This window comes from Euprymna scolopes, chromosome 44, assembly GCF_053919585.1.
Source record: "Euprymna scolopes isolate OS-2025 chromosome 44, ASM5391958v1, whole genome shotgun sequence".
Classification (NCBI taxonomy): domain Eukaryota; kingdom Metazoa; phylum Mollusca; class Cephalopoda; order Sepiida; family Sepiolidae; genus Euprymna; species Euprymna scolopes.
This window is the reverse complement of record NC_136525.1, coordinates 22328485-22351354: the sequence shown is the minus strand read 5'-3', so window position 1 is coordinate 22351354 and position 22870 is coordinate 22328485. Positions and strand designations below refer to the sequence as shown.

Genomic DNA, 22870 nt, shown 5'->3' with positions numbered 1-22870 from the left:
AATATATTTGTTGTTTTCAAGTCGGTTTCTATTTAACCCATAGTTGGGACCCTAACAGGTACTACCACTCCAGTTCAGAGTGGACCTGGGAGCAATGGCAATTAAAGGGTGGCTCCACACTCCCCATAACCCGCAAGCTGGGGCCTCACCACTGGATATAGTTTAAGGTCATATCCAGGACCCTTTTTTGTGTGTGTATTGACAATTGATATTCACATTAAAAACCCTCTTTTTCTATTAGTATTTATTTGCTTCCCTACGAAAGCAAAGTGTGACACAAGGTCGTTTTTACTGGAAAACTAGCTGCCCCCCCCCACACACACACAAAAAAAAGGCAAAAGGGGCACTCTGGTAGGGACCAAAAATAATTCTCAATATAGAGGGTTTCCCTTCCATTAAAAAAAAGTAGGGGTCGTTGGTCATCCTTGTCACTCCAGAACTAAACAAGTTTCTCTTAGCTAGTATTTTCTCCCACCATAATACCGCATTCACCCTTTCATACTTGAGGGACGTCCTACTTAGCATCCAATTTAAAACATTTTTTATTAACGTGAAAAAAAACAAAAAAAAAATAACAATGAGTCTAATACAATAATTCATTTGTGTTAAGGGGGGGGGGAATACAACAATGGCTAGTAGGACCCTCCCAACGCCGTCTAGTTGATAGACCAACCATTCCACTTCCATTTGTAAAGGAACCTGAGCTCCTGCTGGACAGTCTACACGTTGATATTGGTCCGAAGGCCAAGAACAACAGAAAAAAAAGCAAGCTTTTATTCTGTTAGTATTTATTTGCTTCCCCACGAAAGCAAAATGTGACACAAGGTCGTTTTTAATGTGGGGGTTAAACCAGCTCACCCCCAAAAAAAGGCAAAAGGGGCACTCTGATTGGGACCGAAAATAATAATTGTCTCAGTATAGAGGGTTTCTCCTCCATTGACCAAGGACAAATTATGTTAAGAGTAGCATCGGAACATATACTACACTTTGAGATATTAAATCCATTATTCGATCAAAAATTTACATGAACAAAAACTTAGGCACAAGGTCAACTCCAGAACTAAACAAAAGTTTCTCTTAGCTAGTGTTTTCTTCCACCGTAATACCTCATTCACCCTTTTGTACTGGGGGACGTCCTACTTAGCACCCAATTGTTTAAAACATTTTTTATTAGCATGTTAAAAAAATAAAAAAAAAAAATAACAATGAGTCTAATACAATAATTAATTTGTGTTGAGGGCGTGGGAGTGGAGAAAAAATACAACAGTGGTTAGTAGGACCATCTCAACCCCGTCTAGTTGATAGACCACCCGTTTCACTTTGATTTATAAATGAACCTGAGCTTCTGCGGGACAGTCTCTAAGTGGGGATGCTCTCTAGATGGGATGAAATGGAGAAAAGAAAATTTTGTGGGTGAGGGATTGGGAGAGGGGGTTAGTGATTGATCTCTTTCTCTCGAAGATGGGTGAAATTTAGAGGGAGGGGTGAAAAGAAAAAATTGCAGTTAGGAGGAGGTGGATCTTGGAGGTTTCCTAGTCAGGGAGGGATGGAGCACTCACTTGGCTAGCTAAGAGGCTAAAGATTAAGTTACACTTGACAAAACTGCGCGTTCCACACCTAGGCAGGGAACATGTATTTAAATTTGGTTCCTTTTCATACATACAGACTTGTTACATGTATCCATCTTCTGTCAAATGCTGCGCGATGCAGCATCTTTCCAGCACATCTGATCTTAAATCGTAGTTGCTGTTTAAAGAAAGCGATCAGATCCTGAGCAGAAAAAGACAACCCCACCCCTGGCCACCTTGCAGTTGCAACATCCAAATCACCATTCTTGCCACAGCCAGGATCATAATGCAGACCATTTGGTTTTCACGGTCCCACGGCGGCCTCACGTTGTCAACAACATTGGATATGGTAATCGGGTAAGGATGCTCGGGATCGATGCGAGCCGTCACCTTGCTGACATATGACCAATACCGGTGGAGTTTGTGGCAATCGAAGAAAGCGTGATCAGTTGTTTCTACAGCCATTATTCCGCAACGGGGATAAGCAGGCGCCTCCAAAAAACTGGAACTGCATTGTATGTTGTTGAGTGGAAATGCATTTTGGGCCAATCGCCAGGTCAGGAACCTGACACCCAACTCCACGCATAGCGGGTTGGCGCACCCCCCCCCCTTACTAGATCCGTATGGAGTTCCCTACGGGTAGCAGTCAAAATATTGCTGGACCTTGGTAGTCGTGTTAGCGCGGCCCAGCACTCTTTTAGAAAGGCAGATTCTCTCCACAGCCTGCAACGACTCTTGACAGAGGGGTCGAGAACAAGGTTGGGAAAGGCGGCAGTAACCGCGGGGTGCCACGGTTGATCATCTTGCATATAGTGGCTCAGGAAGGCCAGCATCTCAATGACACTTCAAGTCCGGCATTCCGAAGCCTCCCTCACACTGACGTTGAATACAGACCTGTCTGCTCACCCAGTGTCTTCCTCTGCCCCAAAAGACCGAGGACAAGAGTTCAACGATAGCTTTTAGGTGTTGTGCAGGCAGGGGAAGTATGGTAAGTCGGTAAAGGATGAGAGGAAAGACATACGTGATGCACGCCTCACCTCTACCCTAAGGAAAGTTTCCTAGGAAGCCACGAGTTAACCGTACCTCCACCAATTCTTTTCCAGCTGAGGACTCTGTCTGAACCACACACCAAGGATCCAAACCAGGCCATCCGTCCAGCTGAAGGGTGCCAGGAGGTTTGCGTTGCCCAGGCGACCAACCGACTTGCTGCGGTTTATGTTGGCTCCTGTAATTCTTTTGTACCAAGCGAGCGCCTCTGACATGATCTCAATGTCTTGGAAGCTCAACACAAAGACCGTGATGTCATCGACAAATGTGGATACCTTGGCAGCTAAGCCATCAGGTATAGCTATTCCATGCAGGGTCAAATTTGCCTCCCCACGTCTCAGCTTGCGAAGCAGAGGCTCCAACGCCAGGAAGTAGAGCAGGGGCGGCAGCAGACAACCCTGACGAACCGACCGAGAGATAACAAAGCATTCCGAGCACTTTCCGTTGACTTGTACAACAGCCATGGGCTGGCGATACATCACGGAGATCCATTTGAAGAAGCCTAGTTAAAACCGGCAGCCTCTAAGACAGATGCCAGGAAGTGATGGTCGACCCTATCAGAAGTTTTGGACTGATCTAAATTGATCAGCGCGGCTTCCGAGTCGTTTTCTTCATCCACCCCTCTAGGATCGATCGGATCAGGTGCAAGTTGTTCTGAATCAATCTCCTCTTCACTGCGTAGTTCTGCTCTGGTTTGATCAAGTCACAGATAACAACCTGCAGCCGATTTGACAAGATCTTCACCAAAATCTTCAACTCTGAGTTTAATAGAGTTATGGGCCTGTAGTCATCTAATTCTTCCCCACCATGCCCATCACCTTTCCTCAGCAATGTCACTCCCTTGGTGACTTGCCCCGGGATAGATCCCTGAGCAAACCAATGATTGAACACATCAGTTAGAAGAGGAAGAAACCTGGGTAATAGCCTCAAATACAGTTCGTATGGCAGACCATCGAGTCCCGGCGATCTGTCACAGCTGACCTGCTTTAGCACAGTAAAAAAAAAAACCTCGCTCCATCACCTGGCCCTCACAACTAGCCGCTCTAGCCACCTTGAGATGGGGAGAGTCGCCCAAATAGTTACTAAACTACAGGACTGGAAGATCGGGCTGCTGCATAAAACGTTCTTTGAAAACCTTTTTTCTATTTATTTAAAAAGAAAATACAACTTCTATATGGATTGTGGAATTGAATTCACTAGTAAAAGATGTAGCTAATTTGCATATTCTTTTAAACATTCATTTTAATTCCCTATTAGTTTTTTCGATTTTCTTATAAAATGATCATCTTTTTAGTTAATTATTAAGTGTAGTTATATTCATGCAGATATTCTACATGATTTATACTTGCGTTATATTTCTGTAAAAAGGTTATAGTAAACACAAAACTCTTTTTATATATATCCATGTATGCGTATATATATTTTAGGTCCCCCGACAAAAGGAAGGTGGACCTGTAAATTCGCCCTTGTCTGTTCATCTGTTCGTCTGTCCGCACTTTTCTCAATAACTAATGGATTTTTTTGAAATTTTGCACAAACGTTAAACATGATATGAGTAAAAAAGTAACGGCAGGGATTTTCCAGGAAAACTCCAGTTGCCCTCTTAAGGGGGAACTTTTGGAGTGAAAATGGTTAAAATTGACACTTTTGTGCTTATTAAAAAAAAATGATACCTTGGATTTTTATAAAACTTTCTGAAAAGCTGTAACTGATTTCTATATAATTTTGTTTATCTATACTTCGTGATAACTCTTGAGTGTGTCCCAGGGGCTCTTTTAGTGTTAATAAAAACACTCCATTTTTGGGACTATTTTACCGTGTTTGTCCAAAATTTTCTGTGTATGTCTATTTAGCAGTTTTGCATGGTGCTGAACTCAAATTTAAATATGTTATTTTTTTATTACATTTTCTCCACAAACAAGGCACATTGCCACTTTGATATAGGGACATAAGCAACAGGAGTACTATGTAGGGAGTTGGACAGCATGATGTCAGTTCACGTTACACTTGAACTTCTGCATGTCAGTACAGTTGGGGAAGTAGGGACCCGGAAGGGAATTCCAAAGTCTAGCAGTTTTGGGGAAAAGACTACTGGAGTAGAAATCTCTCTTACATCTAGGGATCTCCACTGTGTAGGAGTGGGATTTAGCTGCTTTTGGGGTTTGTCAGGGGGGGGGGGTGTATATATATATATATAGAGAGAGAGAGAGAGAGAAATAAAAAAGAACAGAGTTATGTGTTCATCAACGTTTCGTCTTTATTTCGAGACTTCTGAAATAAAGATGAAACGTTGAACACATAACTTGGTTTGTTCCTTTTTATTTCTCTATTTTGTTGGAATACTATTTCCATTCTATTCATATATAATATATATAAACAACTGTTTAATTATGCTTTTATTTTATTTATTTTTACTTATCTTTCTGTGTTAAAATCAAAATGTGTTATTTCCATATCACAAACTTTTTCGATTTCTTGGTCGAATCATCATCAGGCTAAAAAGTGCAAAAAACAAAAAGAATTTAAAAGGTTGCTGAGAAACGAGCATTTGAAGCCAGATACCAAGAAACATAATCACGCTGTTCCAAGAATGATGTCAGAAATTTAAATTCCGTAATGACAGAATTAGCGTCACGTAAAATTGTCTGAAAAATGTTAATAAAATTGTACTAAAATGTTATTAATTTGTTTCATATTAACATTTGTGTGTGATGGCACTTCCACTGAACGAATTTTTTATCTACAGACTTGAAATTTGCTATATAGGGTATTCACACCTATGGAAAAATTTTAATCGATTTTTATCTGGAAAAAAGGGCTGCTAGGGGGATCAAGATTGAGAAATTGGTACTTGGGGTCATCGGATTCATCTTTTTGTTAATTGTTTCACGAATGTGCATGCGTGAATTTTCACATTATGTTAATAAGTAGGTTTGAAAACACGTTTTAAAGGTCGTGTCAAGCTGGCCTAATGGTTCTCATATTTGACTCGCTGTCTTTAGGTTTTGGTTTAGATCTCATCCCAAGTAGTTTTTTTTACTCACAAGAAGTGAACTGCTTAGAAAACACAATACTAGCATGCACCTGTCTTAGTTTCTTTCTGCTTGTTTTACTTTTTTTTAAAGAATTTAACGTTATGTTACGTTTCTGTTTATAATAAGAATTCTGCATTAATTAAAATATAATATGCGTATTTTTACGACTGGGCAACGCCGAGCGGCCTGCTAGTAACATATATACATACATACACACACACACACACACACACACACACACACACTAGAATTTGTCTTAAATCGGAAGAGTACAGTTGTTTTTTGTAGATGTTGGTAACTTGAGCAAAAGTTTACAAGATGCATGGGGAGGTGGCGAGATAGGGTAATGGTTGTAAAACCAATGTAGCTATTAGCTTTATTATGGAAGTCACATTCTCTGAAGGAGCGTTTAAAGTCATAAATAACATTGATTTGTTTTTTCTTTTTAATGTTTTAAGGGTCATATAAAAAAAAATTTTATACTGTAAGATTTTGCATTTTAAATTTCTTAAAATAAATAAAATTAGACCAATTATTTATTTTATTTTCAATTGGTGATATGTATCTATATACAATATTTTGTTACAAGTGCAGTTTAACTTGCCAGAAGTATTTTTGTTTTGATTTTCAGAAGAGCTATTACGAGTGAAAAGGAAAGACAATCCAAAACTAATGCTTGTTTCAATGTTTTCTAATCAAACTTTTCTGTTACTTCAAAACCAGTTTTAAAAAAAGTAATGAAACATCACAATAGAAATATTTATTGAATTTAATTAAGTTTGTTAAATTTAGCAACATTATTTCAAAACTTTTTAATTTACAAATAAAATGTAGCCTTGTATATTTCAAAATTATTTTCAAAATCATTTTTAATCATGTACACATAAAATATTCAGTTGAGAATATTATGAAATGGATATTTTATACAACACTATCGGGGGCGGGGGGAAGCTTTGCCTGGGCGTAAAATAGGCTTAAATATGATATTTTAATTTGTCCATTCCATATATATTATTATACTCGTGATTTTCAAAATGAAAAAAAAATATTTGGGTGCTATCAGCTAGAATCGAAACTGAAAGTAAAACTGTTGCATTCAAAGCTGGTGACGTTACCACTCTACCAACGTGAAACGCATATGAACTGATTAAATTTTTTTTAAAAAGATGTATATGCAAAATGTATAAGAATTTTTTCAATTTTGACCCCTAAAAACTATTTTAACCGGCTAAAACCCCATAAAAGAATGGTCCGTAAAAATCTAATCCTTTGAAGCTCCTAGTGCCGCTCTGCGACTTTTCGTTTTGGAAGAGATGGTTTGAAAATATGGAGACAGACATATATATAGCCTTTTATATATTAGATCTTTTGTGTGATAAATTTCTTTGATTAAATAAAAATTTTAAATTGTAACAGTTATTCGTATATGTAGTTGTTTTTTTGTTTTTTATTTTTTGTTTTTTAAACAAGCATTCATTTTAGAGTGTCTTCCTTTTTCGCTAGTATAACTCTTCCAAAATAAAAAAATAAAATACATCTGGTGTGTTAAAGGGCACTTGTCCCAAAATATTGTCTACAGATAGATATCTATAATTGAAAATAAAATTACTCATTATTTGCTATAAGAAATTTAAAACCTTCCAGTAAAAAAAACATTTTCCCCCCAAACCCTGAGTTACAGTGCAATACTTTTCATAACGTTTTTTTTTTCTCACTTAAAACAGCAAGCTACTGATCTTTCTAAATCAACTGTCATCCATTCTACCACGATAGCATGTAATATTTTGATCAAGAGTTTACACATTTACGTGTGTGAAGCCATTTTACTTGGGTCCCTTTTTCTCACTTCCTTTGTTATACTTTTTTTTACGTCACAACTTTCGCTTCTTCTTATAGAGAAAGATGACACAAGGAGATATTTGCTGAGTTTTTTTTTTTTTTTTTTTAAGGTTTTATTTAGAGAGAATTTATTTCAGAGGCTGTTATCTTCAGAGAGACTTTGGGGACTGTTATCTTCAGAGAGACTTTGGGGACTGTTATCTTCAGAGAGACTTTGGGGACTGTTATCTTCAGAGAGACTTTGGGGACTGTCATCTTTCAGAGAGACTTTGGGGACTGTCATCTTTCAGAGAGACTTTGGGGACTGTCATCTTTCAGAGAGACTTTGGGGACTGTCATCTTTCAGAGAGACTTTGGGGACTGTCATCTTTCAGAGAGACTTTGGGGACTGTCATCTTTCAGAGAGACTTTGGGGACTGTCATCTTTCAGAGAGACTTTGGGGACTGTCATCTTTCAGAGAGACTTTGGGGACTGTTCTAACTTAAATGAGTGACACACATGGACAGATCAAAGTAACGTTCGCTGAGGCTATCAGTTTTTGATATCATAAGCTATGTCGCGTCCACATGGTTTCCACCGAGAAACTAATCTTAGTCTTTTTTCTCTTGGATCGAAAATGTTACGTCATCATTTGAGTCTGTTTTGTCTACTGCATTTGACCTTAGTGCCCCCTTCATGTCTCTGGCCAGGTCTTTAACTAACATTTCCTTATACTCAAGCTTCCTCTGTAGTCATCAGATCTAACCGACTGTTAGCTTACTAATTGTTTATTTGAACTTTTCTAATTTAAATAAGTGAAGCAGACGGACAGAAATCAAAGTAACGTTCGCTGAGGTTATCAGCTTCCTATGCCATGAACAGTGTCTCGTCCGCATGATTTCCAGAAAGACTGTTCTTAAAACCTTTTTTTCTCTCAGTTCGAAAACGTGACGTCATCGTTAGAATCTGTTTTGTCTATTGCATTTGACCTCAGCCGCTCCCCCGCCTCACCTTCACGTTAAGTTTCTGGGAACGATTTTGTTTGCAGATCAAGGTAATCTTGACATGCACTGAACGGGGCCCTTGCCAAAATTCAGCCAAATTAATCGCTACTGACGTAGGGTCCTTAATATGTAACGACTATATCAATAAAGTCTAGTATTCTGCAAGCATTTCTCTAAACTCTTTAGATCCAAGCCGCCTCAGATGTAACTCTGTCTTTAAAATTCACATTGCACATCTGTTGTATCATCTATATATTAGTGATAGCGTGCGTGTTATTTTGTGTCACGCTCACATCTTTTTTCTTTCGAGTGACTGTTGTTTAATTGTTATGACCTTTTTTATTTATTTATTTATTTATTTTTTTTGTAATAAATAAGTTTACTAAGAATTAAGTTTTGGTTTCGATTAAGGCTGAAGGAACTTAAGGTGTGTGTGTGTGTGTGTCTGTGTGTGTGTTTTTGTGTGTGTTTGTGTTTTTGTGTTTGTGTGTTTGTTTTCAATTCACCTGATGTACCCAATTCATATGGATATATCTTTTATTTTTGAAATCGCAACTTTATAATATATACAAAATCTGCATAAATTAAAATATATTTAAGCATATTTTATGACCAGGCTACGCTGGTCGTCCCTGCTAGCTTAGATGAATACTTTTGCAGTTTTAACAAAAGAGCTACAATAATATCAGGGTGTCTCCATTTACGTTGAACATTCACTGAATGCTAACATCAATATATTACATATATTCTCCACGTTAAAAAACGACCCTGGTGTCTAACTCTGTCCCGTGGGGAGGCATAGTAAATAGGTACAATAATATCAGGGTGTCTCCATTTACGCTGAACATTCACTGAATGCTAACATCAATATATTACATATGAAAGAGTCCACTGTGGAATTTCCACATGTCCCACTAGTTATAAGATGAAATTTGGAAATGTCGTTTTCAATAATATTGTACATTTGATAACTGATTATTTAAGTTATCCATGATTTGTGATATTGACACGAAAATTACTATTGGGCCAGGGACACAAAATGATAATTCAGAATTGATTGGTAACAAATATCGAATTTAATGTTTGTCATTAAATCTATCATATCTTTAAATCTTATATACTGGGTATTTTTTAACAAGAGCCAATAAAACGAGTGAAAAAAAAAATACAAGATGTTACCAAAGGCAAGGTAAGTTACTCTTCTGTTTGGATGTTTTAACTTATTTTAAAGCGTTTTTTTTTGTTCGAAACAAAATCAGTGTCCACTTTTAGAAGTTAGAACGAAAACAAAATAGTTTCTCTATAAACATTTCACAAGGATCTTTTAATAATAGCTCAAAAATCGAAAATGAAACAAAATACTGGTAAAACATTAGATTTTTTTACATGGTGGGTGATATTTATTGGATATGTTTCTGCCAGTGTTTTGTTTAATTTTTTTATATTTTTTTAACTATTATCAATGTGCAATGCTTATGGCAGCCATGATTTTCTTCATTCTAACTAAACAGTTGACATGCGGTTTCTTTTGAACCAAAAATGCTTTAAAATATGTTAACACACAAAAATAGCTTATCCGGATCCGAAGAGTAACTTTTCTTGTCTTTGGTAACATTTATGTTGCATATTTATTTTTCACACCCTTTTTTTTTTTTTCACCCTTTTTGTTTTGTAGGTTCATACATTTTTTTACATTGCCAATAAAAACAAAAAAAAATGTATAAAAAATAAATATTTGTTTATTTTTCACCTTTTTTTTTTTTTTTTTTTGGCAATGTAAGCTAAAAATGTATGAACTAAAAAAAAAAAAAAAAAAAAAAAATTCGCCTTAAAATTATGTCTAACAAAACTATCATTTTGTTAAAAAGACTCTAAACAGACTAGGACGGAATTACATCCAAACTAAAATTCTTTTAACAAAAACTAACACTTTCAGGATTCCCTCCTTTCTACCAAAGAATTCAATGCTAGGTTTAAAAACCAGAGAAACTAGTCAAAGAAAGACCTTAACACGCCTTTGACCGAGCCCCTTCTAAGCTACAAGCTAGGGGGAAGAAAAGAATGAAAATTAATTTCATCATGAAGGCAGGCTTAGTTATGTAACAAGTTTGTGTATGTGTTTGCTGTGTGACAGCCATGTAAGGGAGTTGATAGCAGTTTCAGGCGATTGTGCAATATTGTTAACAAAAAAGGATGAAAAAAAAAATAAATAAAACAGTTGTTACCAAACGTCATCAAATTTAATATTCTATAACTTTGTCAGTTTTAAACTATTTGTAAGTTTTGTTATATTCAACTTTGTATTGTTACTGTCACTTAATCGGTTTCATCAAAGAAAATAATGGTCAAAATTTTTGTAGGTGGTCTCTTGGCGTAAAATATATAAAAAATGTTTTAATAGGTTTAAAATACCATTGACTTGATCTGGGGTGCATTTAAGTTTGATTGTATTTTTTTTCTTTTTTTTTTTTTTTTTTTTTTTTTGCTTGGCAAGGTGGGGGTATTTTTAAACTTGAAATAAACGAAAAAAAAAAATCATTTTTTTTTTTTTTTCGTTCAGGGCTTATTTAATTCCAATAAGCTTGCTTGTTTTATGTCTTTCCAAGGGGAAAAAGCACAAATCTTTTTTGGCTTAAAAAAAAAAATTGGTGCTAATATAGTGTGATTTCTACCCTATTTTTCAGGTCTAAGGTGCTTTTTTTTTCTTTTTTTTTTACATGGGTGTCACCACTTATCAAGGCCCAGAGGCCACTCAAGGATAAGGGTTAATAGGTATACATTAGTCATTGTGATTTTAGCATAGTAAACAGTGGGAATTTTGTAACTTGGATTACTTAGGGGGACGATTCAATTAGAACTTGTTCACATTGGACTTTTTCTTTTTTTTTTTCATAGGTATCAACACATTATCAAGGCCAAGAGGCCACTCAAGGATAAGGGTTAAAGAGTGTACAGTAGAAATTGGACAATATAATAATCATTAGTAATGAAAATTTGTTAAATTTGATAACTTATATGGAACGGCTCATCAAGAACTTATTTACGTTAGACTTGAAGACAACCATATTGTAGTCAGCCGGAAAGCAGGAAAACGGAAGACAATTCCACAGGCGTGCAGTTCTAATAAAAAAGCTTTGTTCATGGAATCTACGTTTAGGTTTAGGCACAGATAAAGAGTGGGGGGAATTATTGATAGTGTTTACAGCTAGACGAGTGTTTCTTGTGAAAGTTTTGCGAGGGGGTACCATAGATTGAAGCTCAGTCGAACACTTTCCAGGAAAATAACGATACATCAGAGACAAACTCGCAACATCTCTTCTGTGAGATAGAGGTTGCAAGGAAGAGAAAAGGACATCTCCTACGAGGCTACGAAGTCTATTTTGAACTCTATCAAGGCAGGACAAGTCCTTTCTAGCAGCTCCTGCCCAGATGTGGCAACAGTATTCCATCCTTGGACGTACCTGGCTCTTATATAAATAGAGAATTGCATCAGCAGTGAGATATCTACTGGATCGATAGAAAGATCCCACCATTTTTCCAGCGGCCTTGGCAACAGATTTGATGTACGTGTTCCAGAAGCTTGTCAAAACTTGAGGCCTCCTGAAGACGAGAGCCATTCATTTCAATTGATGCCAGATGGGGATCAGAATGTTGATGATGTAAAGAGAGGAGCTTGGTTTTAGATGCATTAAAAGTAACCAGCCACTCCTTTCCCCATTGTACTACATGCTCAAGATCAGAGGAGAGAGAATTGGAGAGAACTTGGTCGTTTACTTAGATGTGCTACCATAAATGGTAGTGTCGTCAGCATAAATGTCTACAAATGATGTAAGGATGTGATTTGGAAGATGATTAATGTAGATCCGGAAAAGAGTTGGGCCCAGGATGGACCCCTGAGGGACACCAGCATTAATACTGTGGGCTTCTGATTTTTGCCCCTCAACTACTACTCTTATGAACCTATCAGAAAGAAATGATTTAATAATTGAGAAGACATTTCCAGCTATACCATAGCTAGAGATCTTATGAAGTAAACCTTTATGCCATACCCTATCAAAGGCCTTAGATATGTCAAGAGCAATTGCCCTAGAAAGGTTGCCTCCGTCGAGAGATTTGCTAATCCTATGAGATATAACTGTAAGCACATCTGCTGTAGATCTAGCAGAACGGAAACCATATTGAGTGTCACTAAGAAGGTTATTTTTGTTGAGATGGTTGATTACTTCTGTATTTAACACAGATTCCAGCAACTTACTCATGACGCACAGAAGACTTATTTGCCTGTACTGAGAGGGGGATGAGCGATCACCTGAATTCTTAAATACAGGGCATACTGATGAAATTTTCCAGGGATATGGGAAACTATTCTCCTTAAGACAACGTTTAAATAGTTTTGTAAGTATGGGCGCTAGTTCAGGTTGAAGTTTTTTGAGTACTATAATTGGAATACCGTCCGGGCCAGTTGCTTTACTGGAAACAAGGTTTTTGATTAGCTTGGCAACATCACGTACAGATATACGTATATCACATAGTGTGTTTTCAGATACAGGAGGAAATATTGGGGGTTGGCGACCTTGATCGCAAAAGGTAGAATTAGCTGCAAAGTTCTTGACAAAGAGTTTGGCTTTGTCTGATGCTGACGAGATTACCTCAGGTCCATTGATGATAGTTGGGATGGAGCACACGCTTCTGTTCAGAATTCTGTTTGCTATTTGCCAAAACTGGTGGGAACCAAGCCGCTGCTCAGCTACTTTGGACTTAACAGATTGAGCATACAACCATCTTGCGCTCTTTATTACTTTCTTACAATGGTTGCTGGCAGTCCTGAAAGCGGCTTTAGTTACCATACATCTATTACGTTGGAAACAGTGGAAAAAGTGATTTCTGTGCGCAATGGCAGCAGCACATTCTGGAGAGAACCATGGCTGGCTGTTGAGTTTTTGCTGAAACTTTTTCGAGGGTATGAAACGATCAATACCTACAATTAACCATTCCGTCAGGTCTAATACTATAGAGGACACATCCTTTTTAAATATGGAATGCAGAGGTAGATCAGTTATAAATGTACGGAAGCTATCCCAGTCAGCCTTAGTGTATCGATATACTGTACGATGGAGAGGTACGTCTGGGGACTTATTACATTTCATTTTTATCTTAATTGATACAACAGAGTGGTCGGAAGATCCAAGAGGCGACAGAACAGAAACTGAACATAGTTCAGGGCAAGTTGTGAGAAAAAGGTCTAGTAGGCTTGCATACTGGCCGTCATTGTCGGACACACGGGTGGGTTCCTGAACAATCTGAGTGAGGTCATAGGCAATGGAGAAATCATGACAGAACCTCCCCTCATCATCGGTCTTGTTTGAGTGGGTCAACCATTCGACGTTGTGAACATTGAAGTCTCCACATACGTGAATGTTAGCTGAAGGATAAGCAGATAGGACTTGGTCAATTTTCTCATATGCTTTTAAAGATAGTAACTCCGCTGTTGTGGGGGCGATAGAGAGTAAATAAAAATGCCGTAGTGTGAGCTAAAGCAACCCGGAAGCACATATAGGGTAAGTTAGGATCTTCCCTGGAGATGTCCCTACCACATGGAAAGCTATCTTTAATATAGACACATATTCCATGCCCATGGCGATCTTGGGGGTCAGATTTAGAAGTTAAGTTAGAGTATCCTTTAATTGCAAACTCTTCTAGGGAAATAGCCTGTCCAATGCCAGTTTCACTTAAAAATAAAAGGTCTGGTTTAGTCTCCTGTAATTGGGTTTCAACCTCTGGAAGGTTAGAACGTAGACCCCTGATGTTGGAGAAGGAGACATGGTAGTAGGGGTCTACGTTGGAAGTTGGAGAACCGGGTTTGTGTATTTTTTCTTGAAACTTGTCATGATGAAATTTGGAAATTTGTGGACTAGGTCGTCAGATTTACTTAGAGCAGGACAGAGAGCGGAAATTAAGAGAGAAAAAGAAACGAAGAATTTTTTTTTTTTTTATTTGTAGCTAATGATAAGGTAAATCCGTAACAATTACCCACTAGTATGGCATCGAGAAGCCCCACCAGAAGCTACTGCATGGTCCCGAATCCATTCACCAAATGGCAATACAGCAGCCCCAGTACTTTGCACCTGCTGATAGGACAGCCTCCTTAGTGGTTAATCCAAGGTTCGGGTCCCTGACTATCAGGCGGATAACGTCAGCCCAGACAAAACGTTTACCTCCAGCACCCTTACTAGTGACATGGCTACAAGGATAGACATAGAAACAGAAAATTTCCGCCATCTCAGCCAACTGTTCGCACAAAATACTGCCAACCTAGAAAACAGCTTTTTCTTCTCCCTTTGTCAGAAAAATCACTCATTAAAAAATGAGGACTGAGGGACAAATAAGAAGAAGCGAGAGTAACAGGAGCTGCCGATAACGCATCCACAATGCGTTTTCTACTCTCCATTAAATAAAAAAAAAACTATTAAGTATTGTACTTAATAAAAGTCCAACGGACGTGTTTAAGGGAAAGTATGGTGATAGATTCCTCTCACACGAACTAAAAATGAGTACAATTCGTAATCTATTTTTGCAATCAACTCTGTAGATAAATAAACATATGTACGAGAAAAAAAAAAAAAAAGCTAGCATTTAATAAAACAGAAATACACAAATTAAATACTGAAATAAAATGGAGTTGTTAATATTTTAAATCTAAAATAAAAAGCATGATTAAAATTGAAATCACTTATCTCTTTTTATCTGCTTTTTACCAAAGGAGAATAGAAAAAACATATTTATTGATACTATTCTGTTCTATTTTATAAAAAATGTTGAAACATCAATAAAACAAACTTTAAACAATCAGAATTAACTTCAGTCGTCAATATTGCAAAATTGAAGAACTAATTCGTCCAAGTGCGACTGGAGTAGATGCTGTCAAACTCCTCGCTTTTTCTTCAAAATCTCGATCTTGCTATCTAACCAAGTCTTCTCAATTTGTTTGGGGTGTACACCACACCTGTATTTGGATCTACATAGTGTTCCTGGTGATTGACGGTTTTGTGATCGTGCCCAGCTTGAAGTTGTCTATAAGCTGGCCATTCATCTGAATGAATTGTTGACCTGCTTCTACTTCGCGTTCAGTCGATAAGGATTAACACTTGTGGGGGTCGCCTGGCCTTTTTTTGGGAACTGACTTCCTCCACAAATAATAAAAAATGAAAATAAGAAATCCTATGTGCAACACAAACGGAGGTTTATTTCCGGAATAGAAATAACAAACAATAACAAGCAAACATAGTTCTCAATATTTCAGAGTTCTTTTTTTTTGAGTTCATATGAAAGATGGAGAGTCTCTTTTTTGAGTTCTTTGAATGTTCAAATATGTAACAGACAATATTAATGTTCGTCTATTAAAAGAGAGTATTAATGCGCGGAGCAGTGGAAATGAAATTATTGATGTTTGCACGCGTGGCAAGTCCTAATGAGAAAGCGTTGAATGAGTCGGAAGAGTTTAAAGAGACGAAAGAATGCTCGAAAGGCTAAGAGACTAAAGAGATAGATTTTGTGTTTGTGCATGTTTATATATGATTTGATCGGCTCCAAACGAGCTCTAGAAAATCAGTTTTAAAATATGTCCTAGGAGGAATTCCATTGGACGGAAGACATCACATGGGGTGCTTTCAACTACGTCCGCACCTTTGGTATATAAAGGTCACGCCGGAATTTGCGTGGGTGTCATTTTTCATTTTTTTAACGCGACGAAACAATCAATTGCACTGCGCGCCTAAATTGTATTTAACGATTTTAAATTTGAATATTAAACTGTGCCAACTGGCACAAATACTCCCCCCAGATTGGAAAAAAAAAAGAAGTTTTTTCAATATGTAATGTATTCCTTGAAATGTTTCGGCCAGTGGACTTTCCTACCCGTTTTTGTCGTGGGTTTGGTGTCCTCGTCATTTTCTGCTGGACTCCCATGTTCTAAGGGAATTTGTTCTGGTGGGGAAATTGTCTGAGGGTATTCCTCAATATATGCTGGTTTAATTCGGTCGATCGCGATGTTGTCTTTCCTGTCTTTCCGTTGGACAGTAAAATATTTTTCACTTCTGTCCAAAACTTGGTATGGTCCAGTGTAATTTGGACAAAATGGCTTTTTGACCGTATCATTCCTGATAAACACAAATTTGCATGTGTGAAGGTTGTTCGGTATATGTTTGTCAGTCCTCCTGGTGGGGGTAAATTTGAGAGAAGACATTTTGTTCTTTAATTCCGTCACAAATGTAGCCGTGGGTGAAATATCTGTGTATGCATTAAAATACTGTCCAGGTAGTGTGACTACGGATCCAAAAACTAGCTCCGCTGGTGTGCTTTGTAAGTCTTCTTTTATTGTGTTTCGGATCATTAATAGGATTAATGGTAAATTATCTGACCAGTCCGCGTTGTTAAGACTCGTAGCCAAAGAAGTTTTTAGCTGTCTGTGAAAGCGTTCGACGAGGCCGTTTGAGCAAGGGTGATAAGCAGTAGTCTTTATGTGGGTTGTTCCCAACAATTGGTTGAACTCTGCGAAGAGTTTCGATTGAAATTGCGAACCTCTGTCCATTGTGAGTATTGACGGTACTCCAAAAATTGCTATCCAGTCTTTTAGTATTGTTCCAGCTACTGTCGCCGCCGACGTGTCTTTCACGGGTATGGCTGTTGGCCATCTGCTGAACCTATCGACTATGGTGAGAATGTGGGTGTCCTTTTGAGGGCGGTAATGGCCCCACCAAATCAACATGGATATTGGTGAACCTGGCATCAGGCGCACTGAAAGTGCCCAGCGGTGACTTTGTGTGCCTGTGTATTTTATTTTTTGACAGGATACACACGTCTTGGTCCAATTTCGAATATCTGCATTCATATTCGGCCAAACAAAGCGGTCTGTTATTATTTTTATGGTGGCTCGTTTGCCTGGATGCGACATATTGTGAAAATGTAGAAAAACATGTCGTCTGATGCTTGGCGGTATGTATGGACGCGGTTGTTCTTTTGCTGTATCACAATAAAGTGTTGTTACACTAAAAGGCACGGGCATTTCCTTCAGTTGCAAAGACGTTTTCTGTTGTACGTCAGTGAGTGTCTTGTCCGTCTTTTGTTCTTGTGCAATTAATTCCATAGTTAACGAACTGGAATTTAGTGAAGTTATTGCAGCTCGTGATAATGCGTCTGCCACGATGTTTTCTTGCCCCTTGACGTATCTGATGTCTGTGGAATATTGGGCAATATAATCAAGGTGTCTGATTTCTCTTGGACCATATTTATCTACATGCGTATGCAGTGCATATATTAACGGTTTATGGTCAGTGTAAATACAGAAGTTTCTTCCTTCTAACAGATGTCTAAAATGTTTAATTGACAAATAAATTACTAATAGCTACCTTGAAAAGGTACTGTACTTTGTCTGTGTCTTGCTCAGTTTGGCTGAGAAAAACGATATAGGGGTCATTGTATCCCCTGTCAGTTGATGTATAACTGCTCCTACAGCTTTGTCTGACGCGTCTGTTGTAAGTGTAAGCTTCGATTCTTCGCTGTCCTTAATATAATTCAATTTTGTGAAATTGACTAAGGCAGCTTTAGCTTGATGGAAAGCTTTTAAAGCTGATCCTTCCAGTTTTAATTGTTGGTTTTTCGTTTTGTTCTTCAATAATGACGTTAACGGTGCAAGGATTGTGGAACAGTTGGGTAAAAATCGTCTGTAATAATTAATTATACCTATGAAGCGACGAACTTGTCTAACAGACGTAGGTTGTGAAAAATCCGTAATGGCGCTTACTTTTTCGGGTAATGGTGATATACCATCCTTATCAATTGAATGTCCAAGGAAGTTTACTTCTTGCTGACTGAAAATACATTTGTCCAAGTTTATTTTTAAACCGTAATGGGACAGTTTTTGAAAAACTTGTTCCAAGTGTTGTTTATGTTCGAGGTTTCTACTAGCAATTAGGACATCGTCCACGTAAGCGAATACGAATGGAAGGTCCCTGAAAACCTCGTCTATTAACCTTTGGAAGGTTTGACAAGCGTTCCTAAGTCCGAATGGCATTCTGACGAATTCGTAAAGTCTAAATGGTGTGGTCAGTGCTGTTTTGTGGATATCTTCATCCGCCACCGGTATTTGGTAATACGCTTTTACTAAATCCAGTTTGGAAAATACCGTGGCATTTTGCAGTCCGATTGCAAAATCGTGAATGTGTGGGATAGGGTATCTATCCGGTACAGTTTGTGCATTTAATCTCCTGAAATCGCCGCATGGACACCATGTTGTCGCGTCTGCTTTCTGTACCATGTGTAGAGGAGATGACCACGCACTTTTGGAAGGTCGGATAATTCCTTGTTGCAACATGCGTTGAAATTCGTCTTTTGCGATCTTGTACTTATCCGGCTTCAAACGTCTGGGGGTGGCGTAGACGGGTTGTTTATTCGTTTTAATATAATGCTTTGCATTATGTTTAATATTATCCGTGACTTTGAATGGCTGAGTAAGTTGTGGGTATTTTTGAAACAGCCGACGAATGTACGTCTCTTCAGGTAAAGCAGAACTAATCCCAGTAGACTGGTATCTTGTGGTGATACCTTTAATTACGATTTTTGTTTGGTTATCAGTCAGTGTGCGACTAGTCATGTCTACCGATAGATTAAACCGTGCTAGGAAATCTGCTCCTATTATTGGTGTCGTCACGTTGGCTATGGTAAAAATCCACGGAAATGTGCGGCGCAGGCCGAGATTGACGTCTAAATATTTTTCACCGTATGTCGGTATTCGTGTGCCATTAGCTGCTTGGAGGTGGTAAGGCTGTGGAATAGCTTTTTGTTTACGTAGAGGTGGTATCATGCTGATTTCAGCTCCAGTGTCTATTAAGAAGTTATATCCGTGATTATTATCACGAATAAAAAATAGACGACCTTTAGTGGAAAATCCAGCGACAGTCGTCGTCTCTACTGGCTGGAATATTCGTTTCCCTGATTCTTGTTTTTAAAAGAACAAGGAGAAGTTCAACGCCGAGCTTGTGTGCCGAATTTTTTGTGGTAAAAACAGATTTCGTTCGCTCGTTCCCATGTGTTGCTTCGACCTCTACTAAGACTTCGTTTTCGGTAGTCCGATCGTTTATTAAATAAGTAACGATGGTTTATTTGCATTAATTCCTGCACTTGTCGAGTGAGATTTTCGACCGTCATTTTTAGTCCCGATATATCGTCATCGCACGTCTGTTTCTGCTGTGCTTGTGCTGAGTTTACTTTGCAGTGCCTCAGATTTTCATGGATTCGATCTGCCATATCGGCGAGTTTTTCAATATTTGTCTCTTCCGTTGTGGGTGCTAGAATTTGTACTGTTGTGTCTGGAAGTTTATCCAGCCACAGACTTCTCATTATATTTTCGGACATTTTGTTGTCCCCTAGCAATGTACGCATGTATCGCAAAAGTTGTGACGGAGTGCGATCTCCCAATTCTACTTGGGTGAAAAGATTGCGTAACCTTGTTTCGTTTGAAAAGCCTGTCCGTCGTAAGATGGCCTCCTTAAGTTCGTCATATGGGTTGTCTTCTGGCACATTCTCCAATAAATCCGCCACCTCTTCGATGACGTCTGCCGGGAGTTTTTCCACCAAGTAACAGTATTTGGTTAGTTGAGACGTTATCCACTTTGCGTCGAAAAGGGCCTGGATTTGGATAAACCAGGTCTTTATGTTGGTAGGATTAAATGCTGGTATATATACCGTTAACGTTGCCAGAGGTTTTTCAACACAGGAAGGTTCCATGTTTGTTTTCTTCGCTCGAAAGTGATTTCAAAGCCTTTAAACTGTCAACTGACTTTTTCCAAGGACGCGGAGCTTGAAACTGTGGTAGAAAAAAAATTGTCACTTTTGCCGCTGAGTCATGGTTGTTTAATAGCTTATAAGATTCCGTTGTGCATATGATTTCTGCGTCGGGTCACCAACTTGTGGGGGTCGCCTGGCTTTTTTTTGGGAACTGACTTCCTCCACAAATAATAAAAAATGAAAATAAGAAATCCCATGTGCAACACAAACGGAGGTTTATTTCCGGAATAGAAATAACAAACAATAACAAGCAAACATAGTTCTCAATATTTCAGAGTTCTTTTTTTTTTGAGTTCATATGAAAGATGGAGAGTCTCTTTTTTTGTGTTCTTTGAATGTTCAAATATGTAACAGACAATATTAATGTTCGTCTGTTAAAAGAGAGTATTAATGCGCGGAGCAGTGGAAATGAAATTATTGATGTTTGCACGCGTGGCAAGTCCTAATGAGAAAGCGTTGAATGAGTCGGAAGAGTTTAAAGAGACGAAAGAATGCTCGAAAGGCTAAGAGACTAAAGAGATAGATTTTGTGTTTGTGCATGTTTATATATGATTTGATCGGCTCCAAACGAGCTCTAGAAAATCAGTTTTAAAATATGTCCTAGGAGGAATTCCATTGGACGGAAGACATCACATGGGGTGCTTTCAACTACGTCCGCACCTTTGGTATATAAAGGTCACGCCGGAATTTGCGTGGGTGTCATTTTTCCTTTTTTTTAACGCGCCGAAACAATCAATTGCACTGCGCGCCTAAATTGTATTTAACGATTTTAAATTTGAATATTAAACTGTGCCAACTGGCACACATTGCTGCGTATCGTTTGTGTATGTGAAATTACGAGTACCTAGCATCGGTACCCTGACACAATCCAAAGATCCATGGACCATAAATGCGTGTGCTACGGTTCTGATGATTTTGCATCGGATTTCCAATGTTTTCTTCGGCAGGTTCATCTCTAGCTAAAAGACTGACTGACAACTTTTTCTTCTGCACCTCCATACTGGCACATTCTGTCCACGGATTCTCTTGTTAGTTAAAATCACTGGCCCATCGCATTTGTGGCAAGAATTTTCTTCAACCAGGAGACCACATTGAATGAGATATTGTGTTGCTGTTTTTTCAATGTCTGTGCACTGCAGTGCACCACTTCAGAATAAAACTGATAACATCTCGGGAGAATATGCGTGTTTATTTCTGTTTCTCCACATTTTAAAAGTGAGAATGGTTGAATAAACTTGGAAGGGAAATATTACATTATTTGTTTTGTTTGTTTGTTTTTTTTTGTGTGTTTTTTTTCTTTTTTTCTCCCCTCCCCTCCCGCTACTTTTTTTCAATCATCCATATTGAGGTAGGAACAAAAAAATGAGGGTAGAAATCACGCTATAATACCACCAAAAAATTCTATATTCAAGTAACTATATTTTAAAAAGTGCGAATATCTTATGACCTATTACGTAAGCTACGTGTTGTATTTGACTTTCAAATCGTCCAGTTAATATATTAAGGGGGGGGGGTGATTAACAATAAAAATGTCGCTTGACAAGGTCTTATTAGGTTGAAAGTTTGCTCGTTAATATTTTTTAGTTAAATAAACTTTATTTTAGTGAAAAAAAAACACCTTTTGGGGGGGGGGTTCTTTGTAAAAAAAAAAACAAAAAAAAAACGGGAGGGTGCTAATAAAAAATATTTATGCAATAAAAACATTGATTTAACATTCGATAAAATATGGTTATTTTATTTAAATTTAAGTTCAATTTGATGTCCTTTTTGCAAAGGAATATACAAACTGGGTAACCCTATGACGCCAATCGCATACAGAGCCATATGCAGAGGTTTGATATCGAGGCCAACACCTTGATTGTATGCCCAAAAGACTCGGTTCCTAGTACTTAAAAATATTATGAGAATGGAAAATAGTTTAAAAACTAGCGGGACCTGTGGAAATTCCACAGAAGACTCATTCATATATAATATATTGATGTTGGCATTCTGTAGATGTTCAGCATAAATGGAGACACTGATATTATTGTACCTATTTACTATGCCTCCCCACGGGACAGAGTTAGACACCAGGGTCGTTTTTTTAACGTGGAGAAAAGGTACAAAAATAAAAATTGTCTCAATCGTGAAGGATTTCTCCTCCACCGAAAGAGAACAAGAAAATGAAGTGCAGCATCTGAAGAACAGATACTACACTTTGAGATATTAAATCTTTTATTCATGTTAAAAAATACAGTCAAAATCAACGATGAACAAAAAACTTAGGCACATGGCCAACTCAAAAGGGGGGATTTTGGGGGTCGTTGGTCATCCTTGTCACTCCAGAACTAAACAAAGTCAAAAGTTTCTCGCAGCTAGTATCTTCTTTCACCATAATACCGCATTCACCCTTTCATATTGGGGGAGGTCCTACTTAACTCCCAATTTTTAAAACATTTTTTATTGACGTGTAAAAACAAAAGATAACAATAAAATGGTACAATAATTCATTTGTGTCGAGGGCGGGGGAAGAAAAAACAAAAGGTGATTAGTAGGACTCTCCCAACCCCGTCTAGT

The 22870-nt window shown here is 37.9% G+C and overlaps 2 protein-coding genes across 6 annotated transcripts in view; one reads left to right on the top strand and one right to left on the bottom strand.

Moving 5' to 3' along the window:
- LOC145268736 (choline transporter-like protein 2) overlaps window positions 1–22870 on the top strand; it is a 382616-nt gene that overhangs the window by 210170 nt on the left and 149576 nt on the right. The gene's annotated exons all lie outside the window — the stretch shown is intronic.
- LOC145268590 (uncharacterized) lies at window positions 5060–21977 on the bottom strand. Its single transcript, XM_080124038.1, has 3 exons — window positions 21731–21977; window positions 19736–21618; window positions 5060–5110 (listed from the first exon to the last, which is right to left on the bottom strand). The coding sequence occupies exons 2-3, from the start codon at window positions 20252–20254 to the stop codon at window positions 5060–5062; spliced, it is 570 nt and encodes a 189-aa protein (XP_079980164.1). The 5' UTR covers window positions 20255–21618; window positions 21731–21977.

What these genes read in the sequence shown, in the direction of transcription:
- LOC145268590 (XM_080124038.1), bottom strand. Translation starts at nt 20,254, where the DNA reads ATGGAACCTTCCTGTGTTGAAAAACCTCTGGCAACGTTAACGGTATAT. An exon ending in AAAATCTGAGGCACTGCAAA is followed by an intron (nt 5,111 to 19,735) that starts GTAAACTCAGCA and finishes TGCACTTTTTAG; the next exon opens with CCTGATGATGATTCGACCAA.